This window comes from Apodemus sylvaticus, chromosome 10, assembly GCF_947179515.1.
Source record: "Apodemus sylvaticus chromosome 10, mApoSyl1.1, whole genome shotgun sequence".
Taxonomy (NCBI): Eukaryota; Metazoa; Chordata; class Mammalia; order Rodentia; family Muridae; genus Apodemus; species Apodemus sylvaticus.
The window spans coordinates 79,368,434-79,388,956 of record NC_067481.1 but is presented as its reverse complement, the minus strand read 5'-3'; the positions used below and the strand labels follow the sequence as shown (position 1 = coordinate 79,388,956).

Below are 20,523 nucleotides of genomic sequence, written 5' to 3'. Positions count from 1 at the left end.
GCCCTGGCTGTCCTGGAACTCACCCTGTAGACCAGGCTGGCCACAAACTCAGAAATCCTCCTGCCTCTGCCTCTCAAGTACTGGGATTACAGGCCTGTGCCACCATGCCCAGCCCATGCTTGAAATATTTTAACTTTATAGATGTGTGTCCTCTCTTGGTAACAGACCCACAATTTCTCCAGGATTCTCCCCAAGTTATCAGAGACCAAGCAGCAGGCAAATGGATACAATCATATTTATTTCCAGACTCCCATTCGACATGTATCAAAAGCAGCACATTGCAAAGGTTACTAGCAGCAGGCCCCTCAACAAGAAGGGTCCCTGTTGACATAACAAGGGGCGAGGTAAAGATGAGGTCAGTCGGGGGTTCTTATACCAGCTGCTGTATCCGCACTCCTAGTCATCCAGCTCCGGCCCTGTCCATAAAACCATCACCAAGTCACGGTGCACAGGGGACACAGTGGCCAGAGTCTTTACATGTCTGTACTGAATAGGCAAATTACTTTTGGTTGCTGACATTTTAGTTTTTTTGATACACTTTCCCTCTGTAGCTTAGACTGGCCTGGAACTCACAGGGATCCTCCTGCCTCAGTCTCCTAAGGGCTGGGATTACAAGTGTGAGTGCTTTAGGGCACGGATCACTGTCTTGCTCTCCTGCCAGGGAGAAAAAGGGACCAGCCGCTCTGAAATCAGTCAATCAATCACCTGAAACAACCCCTAAGCATTCCCAGACATTTCCTCATAGGTCTGAAAATACAACATCAGGCATTTGCTCCCAAGGACTCATTATCAAAAGTGATTGCAATGTGCCAGGAACCAAACTCCCAGCTTTCCTCGGGGATGCCTGAGTTTGCAGTGTTCTGAGGGAGTCTGGACACAGCAGCTTAGAGAACCGAGGGTCTGAGGTGTGCTGAGTTTTCTTGCCCCTGATCGTCCGACCACCCATGTTGTTTGACAGAGGGCTTTCACTTTTATTAGGACCTTGCAAGAGAACTGACAGACATTTGAAACATACTCGACACCAGGAGGTAAGGGGGCTCAACCCATCTTCAGAGAATTGTGACAGGAGCCAAGACTTGTCTTAAATCCACCGATTTGCCAGAAAGCAATGGCAGACTTTAACAGCCTTTCCTGTACAGGCCAGTTGAGATGGTTTTACTTCCAACCACTGAGAAAAAGCCTTCTGGGCAAGAAAGACACAGGGTTAGCAACAGCAGGCTACATGCATTCCAGGTATGGTGTAGGAAGAGAAAAATGAAGACATCTCTCAGACTACTCTATTTATACCACCAGACTCTTTCTTCCCTATCCTGGCCTGTGCACAGCAGCCATTTCATTCATAAAAGCACAGAAGGGGGTAAAACCCTTTGGGGAGCACCAGTGACAGCTAGCTATCTTTGAATACTTGCAATTTTTTCCTACAGGAAAAAAAATCTACAGGACATTTAAAGAAGCAATTTACAGAACCAAATGATTTTGCATGGGTGGCTGTCACAAAAACAGTTCAAACAGACACGCAGAAACCCCCATCCACTCATGCCGGGTCTGCTCCGTTTGTCTTAAAGGGCAGAAGTGTCAGCACAGACCCGTGAGGCTGATGGGAATTAAGGGCAGTTCAGAGCTCTTGAGCCGACAACCGTCTTCCCGTGCCAAGGCAGAGAGGAGGCTGCTCCTGATCTGACAGCAGATCACAGCAAGAGTTCCTGGGCACCCACCCCAGAATGCTCTCTGCCTTGATGTGCAACAGGCAAAGACAGCGCAAGATGCAGACTCCTTCAGACCCATGCCTTGGACACTGACTGGCAAACATTTTACACACCACCCGCTGGTCCTAAGAAGGGAAACCTCAAGCTTCCCAGACACTAGAGCGGACGGCCCGGGTGGACGCTGTACGGATCTGGAGTACAAGAACGGCTCTGCAAACACAGGACGGTGTGGTAGGACCCTGGTTCTACATTAACTCTGCCCATTTAAGGCTTGCTACTTTCAAAACAGTGTTCCCACACATAACCTTTCCCGGCTTTCCTGTAACCTCCATGGATCGTGTCTGAACTTGACCAATGAGTGGTTGTCTGGGGTGGTGGCCTGAGCATGGCTGGTAGCTTCTGGAAGCCGAGCACAGACAGGAACAGGTAAACTACTCTGTCAACCCAGCTGCCGACTGAGACAGAGAGAAATCTGGGCCTCTGTACAAAGGCTGACTGGGCCCGCCTAAGCCTGGCCCCCTTTGGTTATTTAAGCTGTATTCCTTAGTCCTTAGACAGCGCCCAGGGCCCGGGTCCTGTGTCTTACCTCCCTTGCATCTGAGCATGAACCTTTAACAGCCCTGTTCAGGTGCGATACCTGCCTACCTGCCGCTTCTCTTCAAGCTGAGCACCAGAACGGTGGCTAAGCTGGCCACTCTAATGGCTGGGCCACACGGTGGCTGGACACCACTTTAGTCATAGCATGGCCGGCAGAGGCAGGCAGATCTGTGTTTGAAACTAGCCTGGTTTACTTAGTGAGTTTCAGAGCAGCCAGGCAGACACAGTGAGGCTGTTGCAATAAATAAATAAATAATAAATAAATAAATAAAAATAGCTATAATCTGTGAATTATTCAAGTGGCTAGAAATTAGTTTGACCAATCAAAGCAATTTATTCAAAAGTAAGGTGTATCCTTAAGCAAACTGTAACCCCAAGGAACACAGTGAGGAGGCTCCCTGAATCTCGGAGCTCCCGGGAGGAAAGAGCCCTTTCCCTGGGCTCTTCTTTTCTCATACGGAAAACTGCAGCTAGTGACTCATGCATTCGTTCATCCACGCCAGGGACTGAACTAAGGACCTCTTGAACAGCACAGGGCCCACCACGAAGCGCCCAGCCCAGTTGCCCAATCCTCCATCCCCCTAGCCACTACAGTGACTCACGGATGACTCGTGTGATATCATTTTGGAGAAGCAATTACATTATTAGGACCTACTTTTACTTTTCTTTATTTTTGAAAACTGTTCCAGTGCTAAAGGCAGTAATTTATTAAATTGACTTTTCTAAAAATAATTACTGTGCTTTGCACAAAACTACATATTTCCTAGAGAGTATTCATTTCAGAATCATCATCCAAATTAAACAAATAAATGGAGGGATCTAAAGATAGAACACACACAATTTAAAGATAATTTTCACAGAGAGAGTTGTCCTGTTGAGAGGAAAATTAGAAATCAGTCCTTATAGAAATGTGGGAGGGTGACATGACAACATGAAACCGGCACCAGGAGGCTCACTAGGACGGACAGAAATCCGTGCCATTCCTTTTGATTGCACATTTCTACATAGTCGGGGAAAGAGCGTCCATTACAGCTTCTAGCTAAGGGGCAACAGGGCGGACAGGGGAGCACTGCCACACCGGGAGCACTCTGCAGACAGAGGCTCACAGACTGATGGGTGAACAAAGCAACTGTTGACTTGGGAACACTACCAGCCAAGGAGGCCGAGGAGAATTTAGACGTCAGGATCAAAGGCTTCGAGCTTCAAGCCTTCCCCAGAGCTTCCGCAGACCCAGTACACCTGCCCTGCCTTCAAATGTAGATACAACTAGAAATGGAAAGCGGTAAGGCGAGGAGAGACAGAAGGCCAGAACCCCCCCTGGGGGAACAATGCTGTTTGCAGATGCACATTGTCCCTTCAGTACCAGAACAGACACCCTTGAAAAGCAGGCCCCAGATGTGGGGCAGCAGCAGAGAGAAAGTCACTTTCTCCTAGATGAAGGTGTTCCTCTGAGAACTGCTTCTCTCTAGAGAAGAGACAGACCACGGAAAGCAGCTGCGGAAGCTCTCAGAGCCTCTGATGAAGGCTACAAGACCAGAAATGACAGCTGGAAGATCCCTTTCTCATACAGCACCCGCCTTGCTCATAGGACAAGAGTTTTACAGAGCTATGCTATAGAGTAAGGAAAATTTATTCATGGCACTTAGATATGCTTAGAGGCTGTAAAATGCCTTCCTAGAATTCTGCCACAATGCCCTGGTGAGGTAGGTGTCTGATGGGGAAACTGAGGCACATCTGCTGACTTTTCATTGTCTGATGAGGCAGTGGTCCAGCTAACAGAAGAACCAAGTGTCCCAGCCCCCTAACTTTATTTACCCTGCGTCTCAGAGGGCTTCCCAGCGCTATTCACAAACCAGGCAGGGGAAATGTTCTATTCATACATACGTTTGAACTATCTATTTCTCATTCTCCCTTTGAACATAAGTTATCTAAGATACAACAAGTAGAAACAACACTTTGTAAGTCAATAGTGCCTAACAGTCTCTGTCAAGATGCAGTCCATCCTGCATTAGTGATTTAACAGCATACGGTGATATAATTCAAGTAGGAGCACCCCTGGGTCCTCTGGTGTCCCTGACACACAAGCATAAATGGGAGTCAAGTGCCCTTAGGACACACCCATCCTCCTTTCTAAGAACCTCACTGGCTTGACACGGGGAATAAAAGGATGTCCCCTCTGTCACGGTAACACCATTCCGAGAGACTTTCTACACAAGGCCAGGCCTGCCTGGAAAGGTGACTCTCAGCAGTATGAGAGATGTGTATTACCGAGTTCATGTAGAACTCTCTGAAGTCAGACACCAAGGGCACATCAGGACAGGTCACACACAACACATGGGTTGACAGCACAGGTCACATGCACTAGCACCATGCCACAGGAGTCGGGAGGACAACAAGCCACCACGAGTGCGGAACAGTCCCATCTGGTGTGCCATGGGCAGAGGCCACCTCTGGTGAGGGGACAAGCTTCTGCATGCCTTCCCACAGGAAGAGGGGGCACAGCAGAGGTTACCCCACTGGCTGCTCTGAGCAACCACCCAGCTGAGCTTCACTCCTTCGTAAGCTGGTAACTTTCCTAGACCTTATTAATATTCAAGGATAAGAAATTTCATTTCTTGATCAAGAGAGAATGATGTAGAACAAAGATATGGATGCAGGATCTTGGGAAATTGAGATTGCTCAAACATGATCATCATGAGATCGAACTCACGATGCTCAGAGCATTAGCTTTTAGAAATGAAATTATTCCTTCTTAGACATTTCTGAGGTTTCCACGGAGTAGATTCCACTCGTACTATGTGACCTTAAATCAGAGTGAAGCACTTACACTTAAGACTCTGGGGCAGCCGGTGGCAGCCCGTCAGAGCGTGTCCTGGGAATGGCTTTTGCCTGGTTAATACTGCTGACCTGTCCTTCCAGAGGGTGAGCCAGCTCTGTGCTCTGCATGGGCGGGACCAGCGGGCATCACTTCGACTCACACTGGTTGGGATACTAGGATATAGCATAGGAACAGTTCATGCACTTTATTTCTAAAACCCGAAGGTCAAGTGGGGCGGAGCTGCTCACTGTGCAAGATGAACCAGTAGGACATTCTCGCCTCGGATGAAAATCTGATTTATGTGCCGAGTGAACACCTGCTGGTAATCCACCTTGGGCTTTCGCTTTTTCTTACGGGACTGGCCCCGAGAAAGGGTGGTGGCCCTGGAGAAGGTACCGCCCACACTGGACCCTTCTGTCCTCGTAGTCCTCCCTGACAGCTCAGACCGGGACTCCTCCCTTGCAGACGCCTGCAGGGAAGAAGGGACAGAGCGCGAGCGCCTGTGTGAGCCCCGGTCGGTGTCTCCTCGTCCCCACACCGAAGCCACCTTCCAAGTAGATGTCTGGGAATATCGAGACAGGGTGGAGTCCTCAACGGCAGATTTGGAATCCGCTTCCTTTTTGGAGGAATCTTGAAGTTTCAGTCGATCAAATAGCTACAAGGAAAGCAGTGACAACTATCAGGCCTGGTAACGCCGACAAATAACTGTGCACACGCGACAAGGCCGGTTTCCGAGGCACACCTTGTGAACGCCTTGCACTGACCTTTTTTATAAGGCAGGAGTCACTTTCTAATTTCTGGACATAATTCACATAATGATGACAAGATAAAAGGCACCCCTTATCTCTGCGGCACAAAGCTGAAAGGCACGGAAGCCTTCGAAGAGGCAACTTGTGGCTCATGTATGTAGGTCCGAGGCAGGTGCTTTGGGGATCTGCTGGGAGGATGAGGTGAGGGACCAACCCTGATAAGGGCAGTGGGTCTGTGACCATGGCTCCTGTGTGCTGAGGCAGGAGGGTACCCAGGAGGTCAGGGGGAGCTACCTACCCTAGTGAGAGTCAGCGAAGAATCCCGCTCGTACGCTTTGCCCAAGACAGGCTTACGGTAGGTCTCGTCCACATCTGTGAGGGCCTAGAGGAAGAGCCCAAAGGGAGGAAAAGGGAAAATGAACATTATTTATAGAGGTTTTGCAAAAAGGCAGAGGACTATCTAGTTATAGCAGAACTAAACAGGTGAACCACACAGCCTGGGCACGGGAAGGCGGGAAGGTCTGGCGCCAGCTGCCTAGGATTTCCCAGATCCTTCTCTAGATTAAATGAGCTTCTTTGACAATACAGCGTCGTTGCAACACCATGGCAGATGTCCTAAAATTGCAGAGCACATCAACATGCAGGAAGCTTATTAAACTTCAAACATGGCGCTGCTCTTTTTTCAAAGGCGAGGTTGTGTGTGTGTTTCTTGGTTTGGCTTTTCCTTCCTGTTCCCCTTATCTCTACCTCCTCTCCCTCCCCCGCTTTGAGACAGGATCTCACTACATAGACCTGGCTGGCCCGGAACTCTCTATGGACCTGGGATTCACTGAGATCCTCCTGCTTCTGCCTCTTATGTGCTGGGATTAACAGCATACTCTAGCACACTGCTAACTTTTCTTTTCTTTTTTTTTTTTTACATTTGTGTGTATTCGGGGAGAAGGTGCACAATGTACATTGTGTTCCAACTCTGAAGGGAAAGGTAACCTGGCAGTCAGGAGCCAAGGAATATCACAAAGTCACACCACACAACAAATCTCACATGAGACTTACTAAAAGAGACACAAAAGGGTGGCTCCCTGTGCTTGGGTGGGAAGCAGCAGACAATGGAGGAGGAGGCGGGCTTTATATAGGGCTTCTTGGGGGAGGAGTTTTCCAGGGTGAGGATTTCCAGGGTGAGGATTGGTGGAATTTCAAGTCAACCCCTAGAGATTGATGGGTTTTCTAACCTGGAAGTAGGCTTGGGCCTCTTACCATGTAAGGCAGACTTATACAGGGTTCCTGGGGGGCAGTTTTCCAGGGTGGAGACTGGTGGGATTTCAAATCCTGAGCTTAGGGTTGGGTTTTCGAGGCCCAGAAGTGAGGTGGCTGACCTCAGACTTTTTACCTTACACCCACCCGTGTCATCACTTGGGCAGCAGTCAGATGGCCAAGTCAACAGGGCTCAGTTCTTACTTTCTATCAGTGGGCTATGGACATCAAATCTTGTCATCAGGCTTGGTGACCAGCGACGTTACCTGCCTGAGCCATTTCATCAGCCTCAAGAGGAGACTCCCATGCGTACTGTTCAGCAGAAACCTCTGGTAACTCTGCTGCAGGGCGCCCTAGAAGTGTGACTGCCCCTTTAGCTGCAGTCTCAGTAGGCCTGGGGCTCACCAGAGGGACATGAGCAATGGTCTACAAGGTCAGCCTCACAGGAAACGGTCAGGATCAATGACACTGCAACGGAAGCTACTCTGAAGACTGTAAACTCACCCTACAAATCTAGAGACACAGACTCTCTTTAATTCCCAGGGCCAGGCCTGGTGGTTCACCCTTTAATCTCAGGCAGGAGACTGAGGCAGGATGACAACTACCCCAAGTTCAAGGCTGGTCTCGGCAGCATAATGGGTTCCAGGCAGTAGAGTGAGATCCTGTCTGCAAATCCTGAGAGAGAAACTCGTCTCTTTTCAACAAAAAACCATCACCGTGTGTTAGCCTACTTTTAGAAATGAGAGAAGAGGTTCTGTAACAATTAAAAGGAGGGTTTTAAGCTAGACGCTCCAGGAGACCAGCAGCCAGAACTCAGGGGTCACATTCCTCAGAAGCTGGTCACCTTGGTTTTTGACACAGGAACAAAACAATGGCTGTCAGGCACGGTGGCATGCATCTTTAATTCCACCACTACTCAGAAGGCAGAGGCAGGTGGATCTCTGTGAGTGCTAGTCTGCACAGTGAGTCCCATCAGGAGTACACAGTGAGACTTTGTCTAAAGCCTGGTCTATATAGCTAGTTCTAGGACAGCCAGGGCCACACAGAGAAACCCTGTCTCAATCAAAAACAAACACAGAATGGCAGGTAGGCAGTCTATGCTAAATTACTAAAGGAAGACATCAGTATTCTTTAAGATCACAGGTCTGTCAGCCTTAGCACTCTGGACACGTAGGGCAGGAGAGTTCTTTGGTGGAAGGAGGTTTTCTTATGTGCTGTCAGACACGGACCCACATGATCCTCTCTAGCTATTTTCAAAAACAGCTCAAGAGGATCATGTGGGTTGATATTAACATTTAATCAGGCAGAACTTGGGGCAGGCAGATTACTTTGCATTACGTGGATGTGTCTAAGTCATTATTTCTGAAGTTGGCCCCACTGATATGGGGGTTGGAGAGGAATGGTGCTTGGCCATAGGGAGTGACACTCTTCAGAGGTGTGGCTTTGTTGAAGGATGTGTGTCACTATGGGGGCAGGCTTTGAGGTCATATGTGTTCAAGCTATGTCCAGTGTGGCACAGTTTCCTTCTGCCTGTGGATCAAGATGTAGAACTCTCAGTTCCTCCTGCAGTACCATGTCTGCCTGCAGGCCACCATGCCTTCTACCATGACAGTAAGGGACTAAACCTCTGAATCTGTAAGGCGGCCCCAAACTCAATGTTTCCTTTATAAGAGTCGCTGTGGTCATGTTGTCTCCTTGCAGGAATGGAACCCCATCTAAGAGGCATGCCAGCATGTCTCACAGATGTGCCTATTAAAAAGTAATCACAATCTCCACACACTGCCCTGTGTTCCTGGGAGCAAGGGAGAAGCAAAACTGCCCAGGGTGAGTACTCTTGCTCTTAGGGAAATGAGCAGAAGAGCTGTTATCAGCGGTGACTGTCAGGGTGTATGAAGTGTAATTCTGCGAAATCATTCCTAGGGCTTTGTTTAACAAGGTTACTTACACCCTTTAGACACACAGGAGATTTTTAAAGAGATTTGTTACCATATTCCAGAACTTGTCGAAGGCAACGAGGAAGCCAGTGCAGACACCGCGAAGTCCCTTGAAGGTGCGGATGTGAACGTTCACCTTGACTCCCTCTCGGATGCAGCGGTGCAGTTCACCCAGAGGGCTACCTTCATGCACTGAAATAAGTGAAGGCCTTGGTCAGCACAGAATAACACACCTCCCGGCACACCCGGCACACCCATCTTCATCACTGAGGTGCTCCGTGAGGAGCGGCGGCTGAATACAGCCAACACATTCAGAAAGGAGGCCAGATTCCAACAGACTGTGGGGAGGCTGCCATGTGTGACGCAAATCTAAATCATTCACTATCTATAAATGTCTACTCTGTTTGATGAGGACAGTGATTCTAAAGATGTGCCATCATTTTAAAAAATGTCTGCAGGCAAAAAAAGAAAGAAAGAAAGAAGAGAAAGAAAAGAAGGGAGGAGAGGAGGGGAGGGGAGGGGAGGAGAGGGGAGGGGAAGGGAGAGGAGAGGAGAGGAGAGGAGAGGAGAGGAGAGGAGAGGAGAGGAGAGGAGAGGAGAGAAGAGAAGAGAAGAGAAAAGAAAAGAAAAGAAAAGAAAAGAAAAGAAAAGAAAGGAAAAGAAATAAAGAGGAATGCACGCACCAGTGCCTGGTTCTCAGCCCTTCATTGTTCAGTAGAATTCTGGTGAAGTGCATTCCTGGGTCAACCTTTTCATGAACCAAAAGCTTTGTTCATATGCTGACGAAAATAAACTGTGCCTCATACTGCTTCTAAATCTATGCTAGCCTCTCAAAGAAAATGGCTTTTTAGGGAACTAAATATTATTCATTAAAATAAGACATAATTTTAAGCAGGTCATGGTAGCAAACGCCTTTAATCCCAGCATTCACAGTCAGAGGCAGGCAGATCTCTCAGTTCAGGCTAGCCTGGTCTACAGAGTGAGTTTCAGAATAGCTAGAGCATCATAGAGAAATCCTATCTCAAAAACAAACAAAAACCAAACCAAAACAAAAATATATAAATGAACAAACAAAAAAATGAACATTTAAAAAATATAACCATTCTAGTTATTTCTATGGGTTCAGAGAGTTCATTTGGGTAATTTTATATTATGCGCCATAAAAAATTTAAACTTGTACACTGGATGTGGTGGCACAAGCTTTTAATCCCAATACTTTGGAGGAAGAGGCAGGCAGGTTTCTGTGAGTTCAAGTATAGCTGTTCATAAAATGTAAAGTTGTTTCAGTATTTATAATGTTATTTACCTTTATTTTAATAGATATGTTGCTATAGCTGCCTTTAGGATGAATTAGTCTGTTTAATTACATATCTTTTAAGATTAAAAAAAATTATTTTTTAGGCTGGAGATGGCTCGGTGGTTAAGAGCACTGACTGCTCTTTCAGAGGTCCTGAGTTCAATTCCCAGCAACCACATGGTGGCTCACAACCATCTGTGATGGGATCCAGTGCCTTCTTCTGGTGAGTCTGAAGACAGCTATAAATCTTTAAAAATATTTTCAATGTATCCTACATCATACTAGGTTTCATCATGGCACTGAGGAAGAACACCTGTTACTGCTGTAGAGTGTCTTCTGACGTTCACTCTGGGGGAGCCCCGGGAGCTACTGTATTTCAGTGTGCATCTTCACACCAGAAGGAAACGGGCCTGCTGGTGTGAGGCGCAGACGCTGAGCGGCTGGCTTCTGAGAGCCCTAAAGAGCATCTTGTGAACACAGCAGTGCGAGCACGCAAGGGAGGGATGGAGGTCAGGAAAGATCCCGTTTTCATGTTGAGAGCGTCTCTTCATGTGCAATGGCAGACTTCTCTTACTGCACATCGGTTTATGTTCCACGTGCTGCTGGCTCTAGTAATTAAAAACAAACTAACCAAAGAATCCCAATACAATTTTTTTATTGTTGTTTTTTCAAGACAGGGTTTCTCTGTGCAGCTCTGGCTGTCCTAGAACTCACTCTGTAGACCAGGCTGGCCTTGAACTCAAAGATCCACCTGTCTGTGTGTCCCAAGTGCTGGGATTAAAGACACGCACCACCACTGCCCGGCCCCAATACAATTTTTTAAACCGATATTTCATTATTACTAGTGGTATTACACACACACTTGAACTTCAGTTTGGATAACTGATTTCTTCATTCATGAGTTGGTGTAGAAATGAAAACTGTGACAAATGAAGGAAAACCCTCTTGGGAAAAAAAAATGACTCAACAAGTGAAAGTGGGAGTGTATATGTCATACTAGAAATCAGGTTACACGGTACGGGTGGAGGCAGTGTCGGGAACGCTGGCCTTAGAAGGAAACAGAGGGGCTGGCTAGGCTCACACCCAAAACTGCAAGAAAGGAAACAGGGAACCCTGCTGCTCATTACTTGTCCTCTGATAACGGCTTTGAACCCTTGATAAGTGTGTGTGTGTGTGTGTGTGTGTGTGTGTGTATGTGTGCATGTTATAGGCTTTCTAACATCAGCTATGTAAGCAGCATTCAAACCCTTACTCAGAGTAACCTCAGCAAGTGACTTATTCCTTGCAAGTTTAAGTTTCTTCCTTTGTAAAATAGACTTGAACTAGTAAACTTCTCAATCACATTTGGGAATAGGTCTCTATAATTCAACTTACTGAAGCTCATCATGATGCCTTGGCTAGACCCTTTGCACACAAACACACAGTGTCTCTTCCACAAAGTGGAGGCTCCCTTTCTAAGCTGAACAGGATAAGGGGCCTGTATCCCCCTAAAGCGGAGGAGCAGGCATGCGCCATCGCTAGGCAAACGGCAATCTGGGGATCTTAATTCTTCTATCTGGAATGTCCTTTTGATTTTTCTTCTTCCAATGGTTCAATAAGCTGTAGTTCTCAGGAGTATTCACTTCTCTCTCTAAGTGGTCCACACAGAAGCACCTGTGAAAACAAGCTCTCAAGGCAAAAACGAGCTTCCCATTCTAAGACTGCACACTCTTTGCCAGCTGCTTCCACGGCAAACTCCAAATGGATGTGAAGCAGCCTCTTCAAACTTAGTATGGAAAAAGCTGCATCATTTTGAAGAAAGATCTTCCACAATCCCTTCCTCTATTGCCACTAATCTTGAGACACATCTGTCCAACTCCAGATGACCTTTGTCGACTCTGTTTGCGGTCAGCAAGAAGTTGGGCCAAGAATGACCGCCTTCCCGCTATTCTCTATCTCCGAAGCACAATCTATCCAGAATCTCACCTGATGATTGGCATAGTTCAGGTCTCCTGGCTCCCTTCACCAACTACAACACCTGCCAGGCCCCCTAGGAAGCTCACTTTAACCCCACCCCTTTGTTTACTTCTCACTGAGGGGTCTCCTGCAGTATTCAGATGACAACCATGAACAGACAGACCCTGAGCTCAGCAACTCCACGCCTGAGGTGCCAGGAGCTTGCTCTCCTATGCGGCCGTTCCTCCCCCGCCAGCTCTGATAGCCCTCGCTCGCTCGGTCTCTACAGCTCCTCCACCCCAGAGCTCCTGGCCGGCCTTCTCTATCCAGACTGTCAGCTCAGGGCTCCTTTAGTTCTCCACAGTCTCAGCCTGAACAATTTCTGTTCCTAACCACTCTCTAGAACTTTCCAGCAACCAGCTAGGGACTGCTGGGCGTGCCTGGGGCTAGCATCCTCAGGAAGTGGTCCACACGTTACCAGGTCTGCCTGTTCTGCCCAAGACAAAGACCACACTCAGTGAAGCCGGGATTCACTGAGGCCGAGCATCCCAGCAGAAGAGGGTAACACAGAGGAGGGGAGTAAAGCAAAGGCCGTGTACACAGCACAGACCCCAGTATGCTATGCGCTGGGCCATGCAGTGAGTGCAGGGTTCCTGGGCACACCTCTAGTTGTCATGAGTAGAGGCGATCCTCCTGCCTCTGATTGAGGACATCTCCCAGATGGATGAGGTCATCCAGAAACGTTGCTGAGTTACCATAGTGTCCCCTGGAGCCATTAAGGTGACACTGTAGGGTCGATGTGTAGTCTGCCAAGGTGGCAGTTGTCAGTATGATGGCCTCCGGAATAGAAATGAGAGCATAGCCGGGCAGTGGTGGCGCACGCCTGTAATCCCAGCACTCTGGAAGGCAGAGGCAGGCGGATTTCTGAGTTCGAGGCCAGCCTGGTCTACAGAGTGAGTTCCAGGACAACCAGGGCTACACAGAGAAACCCTGTCTCGGAAAAAAACCAAAATTAAAAAAAACAACAAAAAACAAAACAAAACCCCAAAACAAACAAACAAACAAAAAGAAGTGAGAGCATATCAAATGGGCACAATAGCTACGGAGATTTCTGTGACCAGACTGACAACAACCTGGGGTAGCCTGGGGTAACATGCCCCGCGTGTCTGAAACAAAGTGCTCTGGGCAGACGTGAGGCGTTAAAAGTAGCAGTAGCTTTTTCTGAGGAAAGACCAACTGTGAATGTGAATGGGGCTGGTTGATTAATGGTTTCTGAGAAGGTGGTGCTGGAGCCAGAAGGGTGCACTGACGTCTTCCCTAGTGGAAATCCCGGGAGGAGCATCAAGGTTCTTCACAGCACCATTTGGCCTAGGGACCACCCCAGTAATAACAGACACCCCTATCTGGCCAATCCCCTGCCTGACGTGAGGGGTTGCCCCTGGGCAGTTAGGATTATAGAAGGCCCATGGAAAGTGTATGAGAGCTGCCAGTTAAGAGACTGAAATACTCGCTTGCTCCCAACTTTAGTCATTTAAAAAGGTAAACAAAATACTAACAAATGCTCACAGTACGGACAAGGACACCATGAGAAAACTACGGAATTCTAGCCTGAGCCCACGGGGGCTCGCACAGACTGAACCACCAGCCAGGAGCCTGCACAGGACTGATGTAACGGTTGTGCATCTTGGTCTTCATGTGGGACTCCCAACAGCGGGACCAGGGGCTGTCTCTGACCCTGTTGCCTGCCTTTGGGACCCTTTCTCCCTGCTGGGCTCTCTTCTAGCCTCAGTAGGAGGAGATGCACCTAGTCTTACTGCAACTTGATATGCCAAGGCTGGCTGATATTCATGGGAGGCCTCCCCTTTTCTGAAGAGAAAGGGAAGAGGATGGATGGGGGTTGGGGGAGGACCCTGAGGAGAGGAGGAAGGGTGTGATGGTCTGTATATGTTTGGCCCAGGGAGTGGTACTATTAGAAGGTGTGGCCCTGGGAGTTGGAGAGATGACTCAGCGGTTAAGAGCACTGACAGCTCTTCGGAAGGTCCTGAGTTCAAATCCCAGCAAACACATGGTGGCTCACAACCATCTGTAATGAGATCTGATGCCCTCTTCTGATGTGTCTGAAGATAGCTACAGTGTACTTACATATAATAAATAAATAAATCTTTAAAAAAAAAAAAAGAAGGTGTGGCCCTGTTGGAGTAGGTGTGTCACTGTGGGTGTGGGCTTTAGGACTCTCATCCTAGCGGCCTGGAAGTGAGTATTCTGCAATCAGCCTTCAGATGAAGCTGTAGAACCCTCAGCTCCTCCTCCACCAGGCCTGCCTGGATGCTGCCATGCTCCCGCCTTGATGATAATGGACTGAACCTCTGAACCTGTAATCCAGCCCCAGCTAAATGTTGTCCTTATAAGAGTTGCCTTGGTGTCTGTTCACATCAGTAAAACCCTAACTAAGACAGGAGGGAAACTGCTGTCAGGATGTAAATTAATTAATTAGTTGAAATAAAACAAAATGAAAAGGAATGCTTACAACAAAGACCTACGACAAAGTTAACTTTCAAGCTCTAGTGAGCTTTATCTAGCAACGTCTGCCCTAAGTCCTGTCAGGGAAGGCTAGGTCCGGCTGGCACCCACAGTGATCTCAGTCCAGTTCACACACACAAAGACGCTCACAGGCATCAAAGTGGCTTGGTCAAGGTCATCTGCTCAGTCAACAGCAGGGCCAGTACTCAGGCCAAGCACTGCAAGTACCCTGACCTTTCATTATGTCAACCTGAAAATAATAATGACCACCACTGTAACAACATCCAGAAAGTGACTTCTCAATTAGAGAATGTCACTGTCCTAAACGTTTTCAAATGTTGATGGGTTTAATTTAACCCCTACAGAGCCAGACAGACACTAACTACTACTGCTTCCATTAACCATGTTGGAAAATTCAGGCCCTAAAACAGCCAGAAATGAGAGAAGCTAAGTATTCAAACTTAAGTGAACTCTATACATTATGAAAAGGGCTAACCTCTGCTATATATATAAAGTATACGGAATAACTTGATTTTTGAAGACTGTTTTCATTCATGCCCTTCCTTACAAATCCTAAAGGTGGCCCTTGGAGAAACTCCTTCACAAATCTAACCCTGGTGCTTCAGTTGCTGGCTTTCTGGAGTTGTTCTTTCGTAGGATTCACCCATCTCTCACCGTACTCCATCTGCTTCGGGTTTGCAAGGAGGACGGCTAATTCTGTGCAGTCTTAACTCCGGAAATGAACTTGATTGTGAGAGCCAGGTGAAGCGGTTCCTCACACAGTCCTGACGGCACAGTGAAGCCAGACTGCTTTCAAGGGTTTCCCCTGACAATCTTGGTAGCAAGGAGGCAACATGGATAAATGTCACACTCCGAGACTTGGGTGCAATTCAATAACCTAACAGCGGCAACACACACAGGCTAAAAGAAGGTACTGTATCAGCTTGTTCCAGAGCCAGGCACCCTCTATCTTTCTGCTACTGCTCTGCAAGCCAGCTCTGGGAAATCCTGGCTGGGCAGGGAGGATCTGGTACAGTATGTCAGCCCACAAAGGCAGCACTGCACTGCTTTTCAGGGTCTTTCCCTCTTAATAAACAAATTTCTAGGAACATAACAAAAACAAAAATCTCTTTCTGAGTTCACACCTTCTATTCCAAAAGAAGCCACTTTAACATTGTAACGATGTAATTAGCAGGCTACAGAAGCTTTGACTGGCTAAGTAGGTCATTGTGTTCACAGGGCAGATGTCATAACTATTTGATATAACCTTAGGCTGTTTTTATTCCATTTAAACAAGCTCCAAATAGCACAGTAGAACCTTGGCTGTTTAAGGCTTCATTCACCCTGAGGATCTATCTATCAGGAAGCTGCAAGAAATTCTTTTGTGTCATTTACCCCTTCAAAATGTAAAACAATCTACACACACACAGGGCAACCTAAGCCTGACAGATAGATAGTCCTGCCCCAGCCAGCCAGTGGCTGTAAAACCGCACCTGTGTTTTGGTAGCACTCTGTATCTGCGGCACTCGACACTAGTGATTTAGTTAATACAAACATATTGCAGGTCAAGTCCCTGCAGTATTTTTTTTTTTTTTTTTTGGAAACAGCACCCCAGGTGGGGCTGTCACTTCCCATGCTGGGATATGAGACGGCTCTTGTGCTATATGTGAACCTATCTATCTCCTCACTCTCCATCTGATCATCAAATCCCACACACCTTCAGGCTGGCTGTGCGCCAACACAACTTCTGTACATCTCCCCAACTCCCTGCAGTGGTCCCCAAGACATCTCATTATTTCTGCAGACCTCTTGGTGTCAGCCCCATCCCCCCACCCCAAACTGTCTACAAGCCCTACAATCGCTCCGTATGCCTCATCCCTCCCGCAGCCCCTCTGCAGCTCCTCACCCCCTGGGGGGACACTCCTCCGGACGTGATAGCCTATGCAGATCTCCCTCCGACCCCCCCTGGGGGTCGTCATTCTCCCCGTTCCTCAACTCGTGCACAGCCTCTGTAACTCACAGGTGACCCTCCCCACGCCCCCGCGCCCCCCGCGGCCCTCGAGACTCCCGCAGACGCCCTCTGCAAGCCCTCCCTAGACCCTCGGCCACCCCACAGCACTCACGGGGCATCCGCGTGAGCACGTTGCGGGGTGCCTTCTTGCTGCGCCCCGGGCCCTGGCGTCGCGCCCCGGCTGTGCCGTCCGTGTCCTCCTTGACCACCATGAGCCGGCGCAGGCGCTGGATGCGCTCGGGATCCGGGGTGGGCGCGGCTCGACGACGGGCCCTGGACGAGGTCCCGGCTCCCGTGGAGGTTCCGGTGGAGGTTCCCGCCGAGGCCGGCTCCCCCGTACCCCGAGCCCGACCCCGCCCGGTGCGCCCGCCCTTCAGGAAGCTCTCGTACTCCGCCACGTTGTTGAAGCAGGGCGCGTTGGGGTAGGGAATTGGCGGCAGGCGAGGCGCGTACAAGGCCAGCAGCGGGTCGAAGCTGTAGGAGCTGACGTCCAGCCGCGGGCTGGGCGGGCTGGCTGGGCTGCCGGCGCGAGCCGACCTCGCCCCCCACTCGCGCTCCTCCATGTTTGAAAGGCCCGCAAGCAGAAGCCGATGGGCGGGAGGAAGGAGCCGAGCCGCCAGAGGGCGGCACTGCGCAGCCGCAGCCGCGGCTCTGAGGCACGCACTGCGCAGCCGCCGCCACTAGAGGGCAGCATAGATTTGCTCCGGAGAGCTGCAGGGAGCTTGGCGCACGGCAGGGGCGTGACCTGCCTAGGCCTCGCTCCGCCTTCACAGACAGCTGACAGGTTGAGGCTATCCTCTGCCCTTTTTGTTACTAAAGTAGATACTGTTTATTAGCTCTCATTTCCCCCTCCCATTGACATTTACTATCTCTTATGAAATTGCGATCTAACGCCAACAAAATATACAATTAGGGACACATTATTTGAAAACAAAGCCAACATCCCAGAGGCAGTAAAAATTAACCATTTATTTAGTAAAACTCAGTGACAGAGACAGCTTAGGGTGTTTGATGCTCCAGACTCGGGGGTGGGCCCCGAAAGCAGCATTTTAAAGTCCCAGGATGTCCAGCTTGAGCTGGAGGCAAAGGGCAGGAAGACAAGACATACCCCATTTTTCATTCCTGCTAAGCATATTCCCAATATGGGTCGAGTTAGCCTGTCTGGGCTCAAATTACTGAGTCTCTTTGGGTTCTTATTGTCTGAAATATGACAGAAGGGGTACGGAGTACACAGTGGGTTCATGTTAGCTGGCTGAGTGCTATAAAGGGTGGATGACTCCAATCTTCATATCCGTTCCCTGCCCACAAAGACTGGAGAACCCTTGGTATCAAAGAAAACGAAACTGACTCCGTTGATGTTTTTCTGAGTGTTGCAAAATCCAAAGAATCAACACTATTTTGTAGCTCTAATTCAGCAAAACTCTTTAAGATACATTTCATGTGTATGTCTGCAGGCATGTATGTCTGTGCACCATATGCAATCCATAGTGCCCACAGAGGCCAGAGCGTGTTGGATCCCCTGGACTTGTGGTCGTTGTGAGGTACCATGTGGGTTCTGAGTCTTCCTTTGGAAGAACAGCCAGCGGTCTAACCACTGAGCCATCTCTTCAGTCCCAAAGTAATGTTTTTAAAAGTGAGACTTCTGTAGAGTCCTCCTGTAGTTCCTCCGCACCCACCATAGCTGTCTTGCTTCCTGCCATCTCCAGCCACACAAGTCATTCTCCTAACTGCCACGGCCTTCTCAAAGTATCCACCAGCATTAAGTCTACACTAGCTGCTTTGGGGTCTTCTTTACTTTCTGTAAGTTTGAAACTGTAACCCAAAAGAACACATGAATATCTACAAGGCCAAGATGAAACTTACTTTGCCAGCAACTGTGAGATGCACGGTGGAAAACACGCAAAGATCAAACAAAGAACGAGCTTTGGGTACATAATGGCACTCGATGGCACCTGGGTTTAAACCGTTTATTGCTTCAAAATTCCCTTTTAAAAGGTACCCAGAGGCCTCTGGATGTCTGCCCGAGTGAAAACTTCCAAGCTACACAACCACCATTAAGTGACTATCTCAGGACAAGCCCAGAGGTAGACTTCCCTCTATCTGAAAGCACAAACTTTTCTCTAACGGTTGTCATGAAACTTGGGTCTTTATTCCCTACTTGTCCAATTTTGATATAAAATGCTATCAACTTACCATTAAGTTAAAGTTGCTCATCAGGAGCTAATGATCTTACAGCCTCCTCAGTATGCTGAGGGAATTGATTGCCCCAAGTGCTATAATGCTCATCGCCGTGTATCAGAAGCATTTGGGCTTTAAAAATATATATATCGCTGCCGAGTCCCAAGCATCCACATGGGTATCTTACACAGGCACTTTCAAATTAAGCATTCGAGTGAACACTTTAAAAAGGTACCCAGAGGCCTCTGGATGTCTGCTATGTGCATCCTAGCTTTCTCAAAGGCAAATACACAAGTTAGACTCATTCTGTAGGAACCAATTAAGTAGGCCAAGGAGCTGAAGTCTTTATTATACATTCTTTTTTCCTCTTAAAAAGACTTTTTAGCAGTTACCAAACATGAGCTCTATTGCTTCTTCCTGGGGAGTGGGGAGAACAGGAAGGAGAAAAATGGCATCGGCAGATGGGGTGTCAATTAGTGAGGGATGAGGCCAGACGCCGCTCTTTCAAAAATACATTTTCTTCTTGGCTGAAAATCCTGCAAATGCAAGACCAGGCAGCCGCAGGACATGGGCTGTCTTCTAATTAATTCCTAATGGAGCCAAATAAGCTTTTCACTCTAAGATATAAAACAGGGTCAAGGGGAAACCTGATTTCCCCATTGAGTTCAACACCTTGGGAAGAAATGCATTCCATCCCCGCCCTCTGCCCCTTGCCAGGTCCCATCCTGCCATCAGTAGCAGGGGCTGTTTTAAAGCCTCTGCAGTCACCAGTGACCCCAAGCCCAACTCTGTCCCTTTTGAGAGCCTTGCCATGTCATTTTGGCTTCAAATATTTGCTCTTCCTGCCTCAGCCTCCTGAGTGCTAGGATTAGGCTACACCATCGTATCAGGCCTCCTCGTGCTCCTGGATTCAAATGGTACAGCTCTGAGGTTGTTTGAAAGTGCTTGTCCAGAAGGCTAACCCAAAGTCAGCTTCGGCACTGACCTACTTCCAGCGTACACGGAGTAGCTGCTTCTCCATCCTCATTCACACGCACGCGCGCGTGCGCGCGCGCACACACACACACACACACACTTCCCTCTTGGATGCACACACATATACCTCCCTAAAATACCTTTTCTTGAAAAGAGTTAAGCGACTGGAAACTAGGTTCCCCCGTAAGAGATGACAATGATTATGGTTAACAAGTCCAGAAACATCAATCCAGGAATGGTGCAGGATACATAAACCATTCCTCCCATGCTCAGTTTAGGCAAAGCTGCCACCCTGGGAACTGGCACAGAGTCATGAGTGTTCCCTAGGATTTCTCAATCTGGAGGCATCGTGCAGTGCAGGCAGCAACCCAGATTTAACTGCATGCCAAAAGTTAAGTGCAAGCACTTGGGTGTCAGAAGTGGGATTTTCCAGTCACTATGTTCTCCAGTTAAGTGGGTGAGGCTAGAGTTTGGGCTCTTCTTCTATCAGAGGTGGAAAGAGGTGACAGGTTTTTGTAAGGTTTATACCACAGCTAAAAATGACTCCTCCAG

The 20,523-nt window shown here is 48.4% G+C and overlaps 1 protein-coding gene across 1 annotated transcript; it reads right to left on the bottom strand.

The window, feature by feature from the left end:
- Positions 1-216: 216 nt before the first annotated feature.
- Lsm11 (LSM11, U7 small nuclear RNA associated) lies at positions 217-17,423 on the bottom strand. Its single transcript, XM_052196162.1, has 4 exons — positions 16,931-17,423; positions 9,108-9,247; positions 6,169-6,252; positions 217-5,776 (listed from the first exon to the last, which is right to left on the bottom strand). Exons 1-4 carry the CDS (start codon positions 17,379-17,381, stop codon positions 5,366-5,368), a joined length of 1,086 nt encoding a protein of 361 aa, XP_052052122.1. The 5' UTR covers positions 17,382-17,423; the 3' UTR covers positions 217-5,365.
- Positions 17,424-20,523: the final 3,100 nt, after the last annotated feature.

Excerpts from the sequence above, each read along its gene's own strand:
- Lsm11 (XM_052196162.1), bottom strand. The coding sequence starts at position 17,381 with ATGGAGGAGCGCGAGTGGGGGGCGAGGTCGGCTCGCGCCGGCAGCCCA. Across the intron at positions 9,248-16,930 it reads CGTGCTCACGCGGATGCCCC|TGCATGAAGGTAGCCCTCTG; the intron begins GTGAGTGCTGTG and ends CACTTATTTCAG. Across the intron at positions 6,253-9,107 it reads TCGACAAGTTCTGGAATATG|GCCCTCACAGATGTGGACGA; the intron begins GTAACAAATCTC and ends CTCTTCCTCTAG.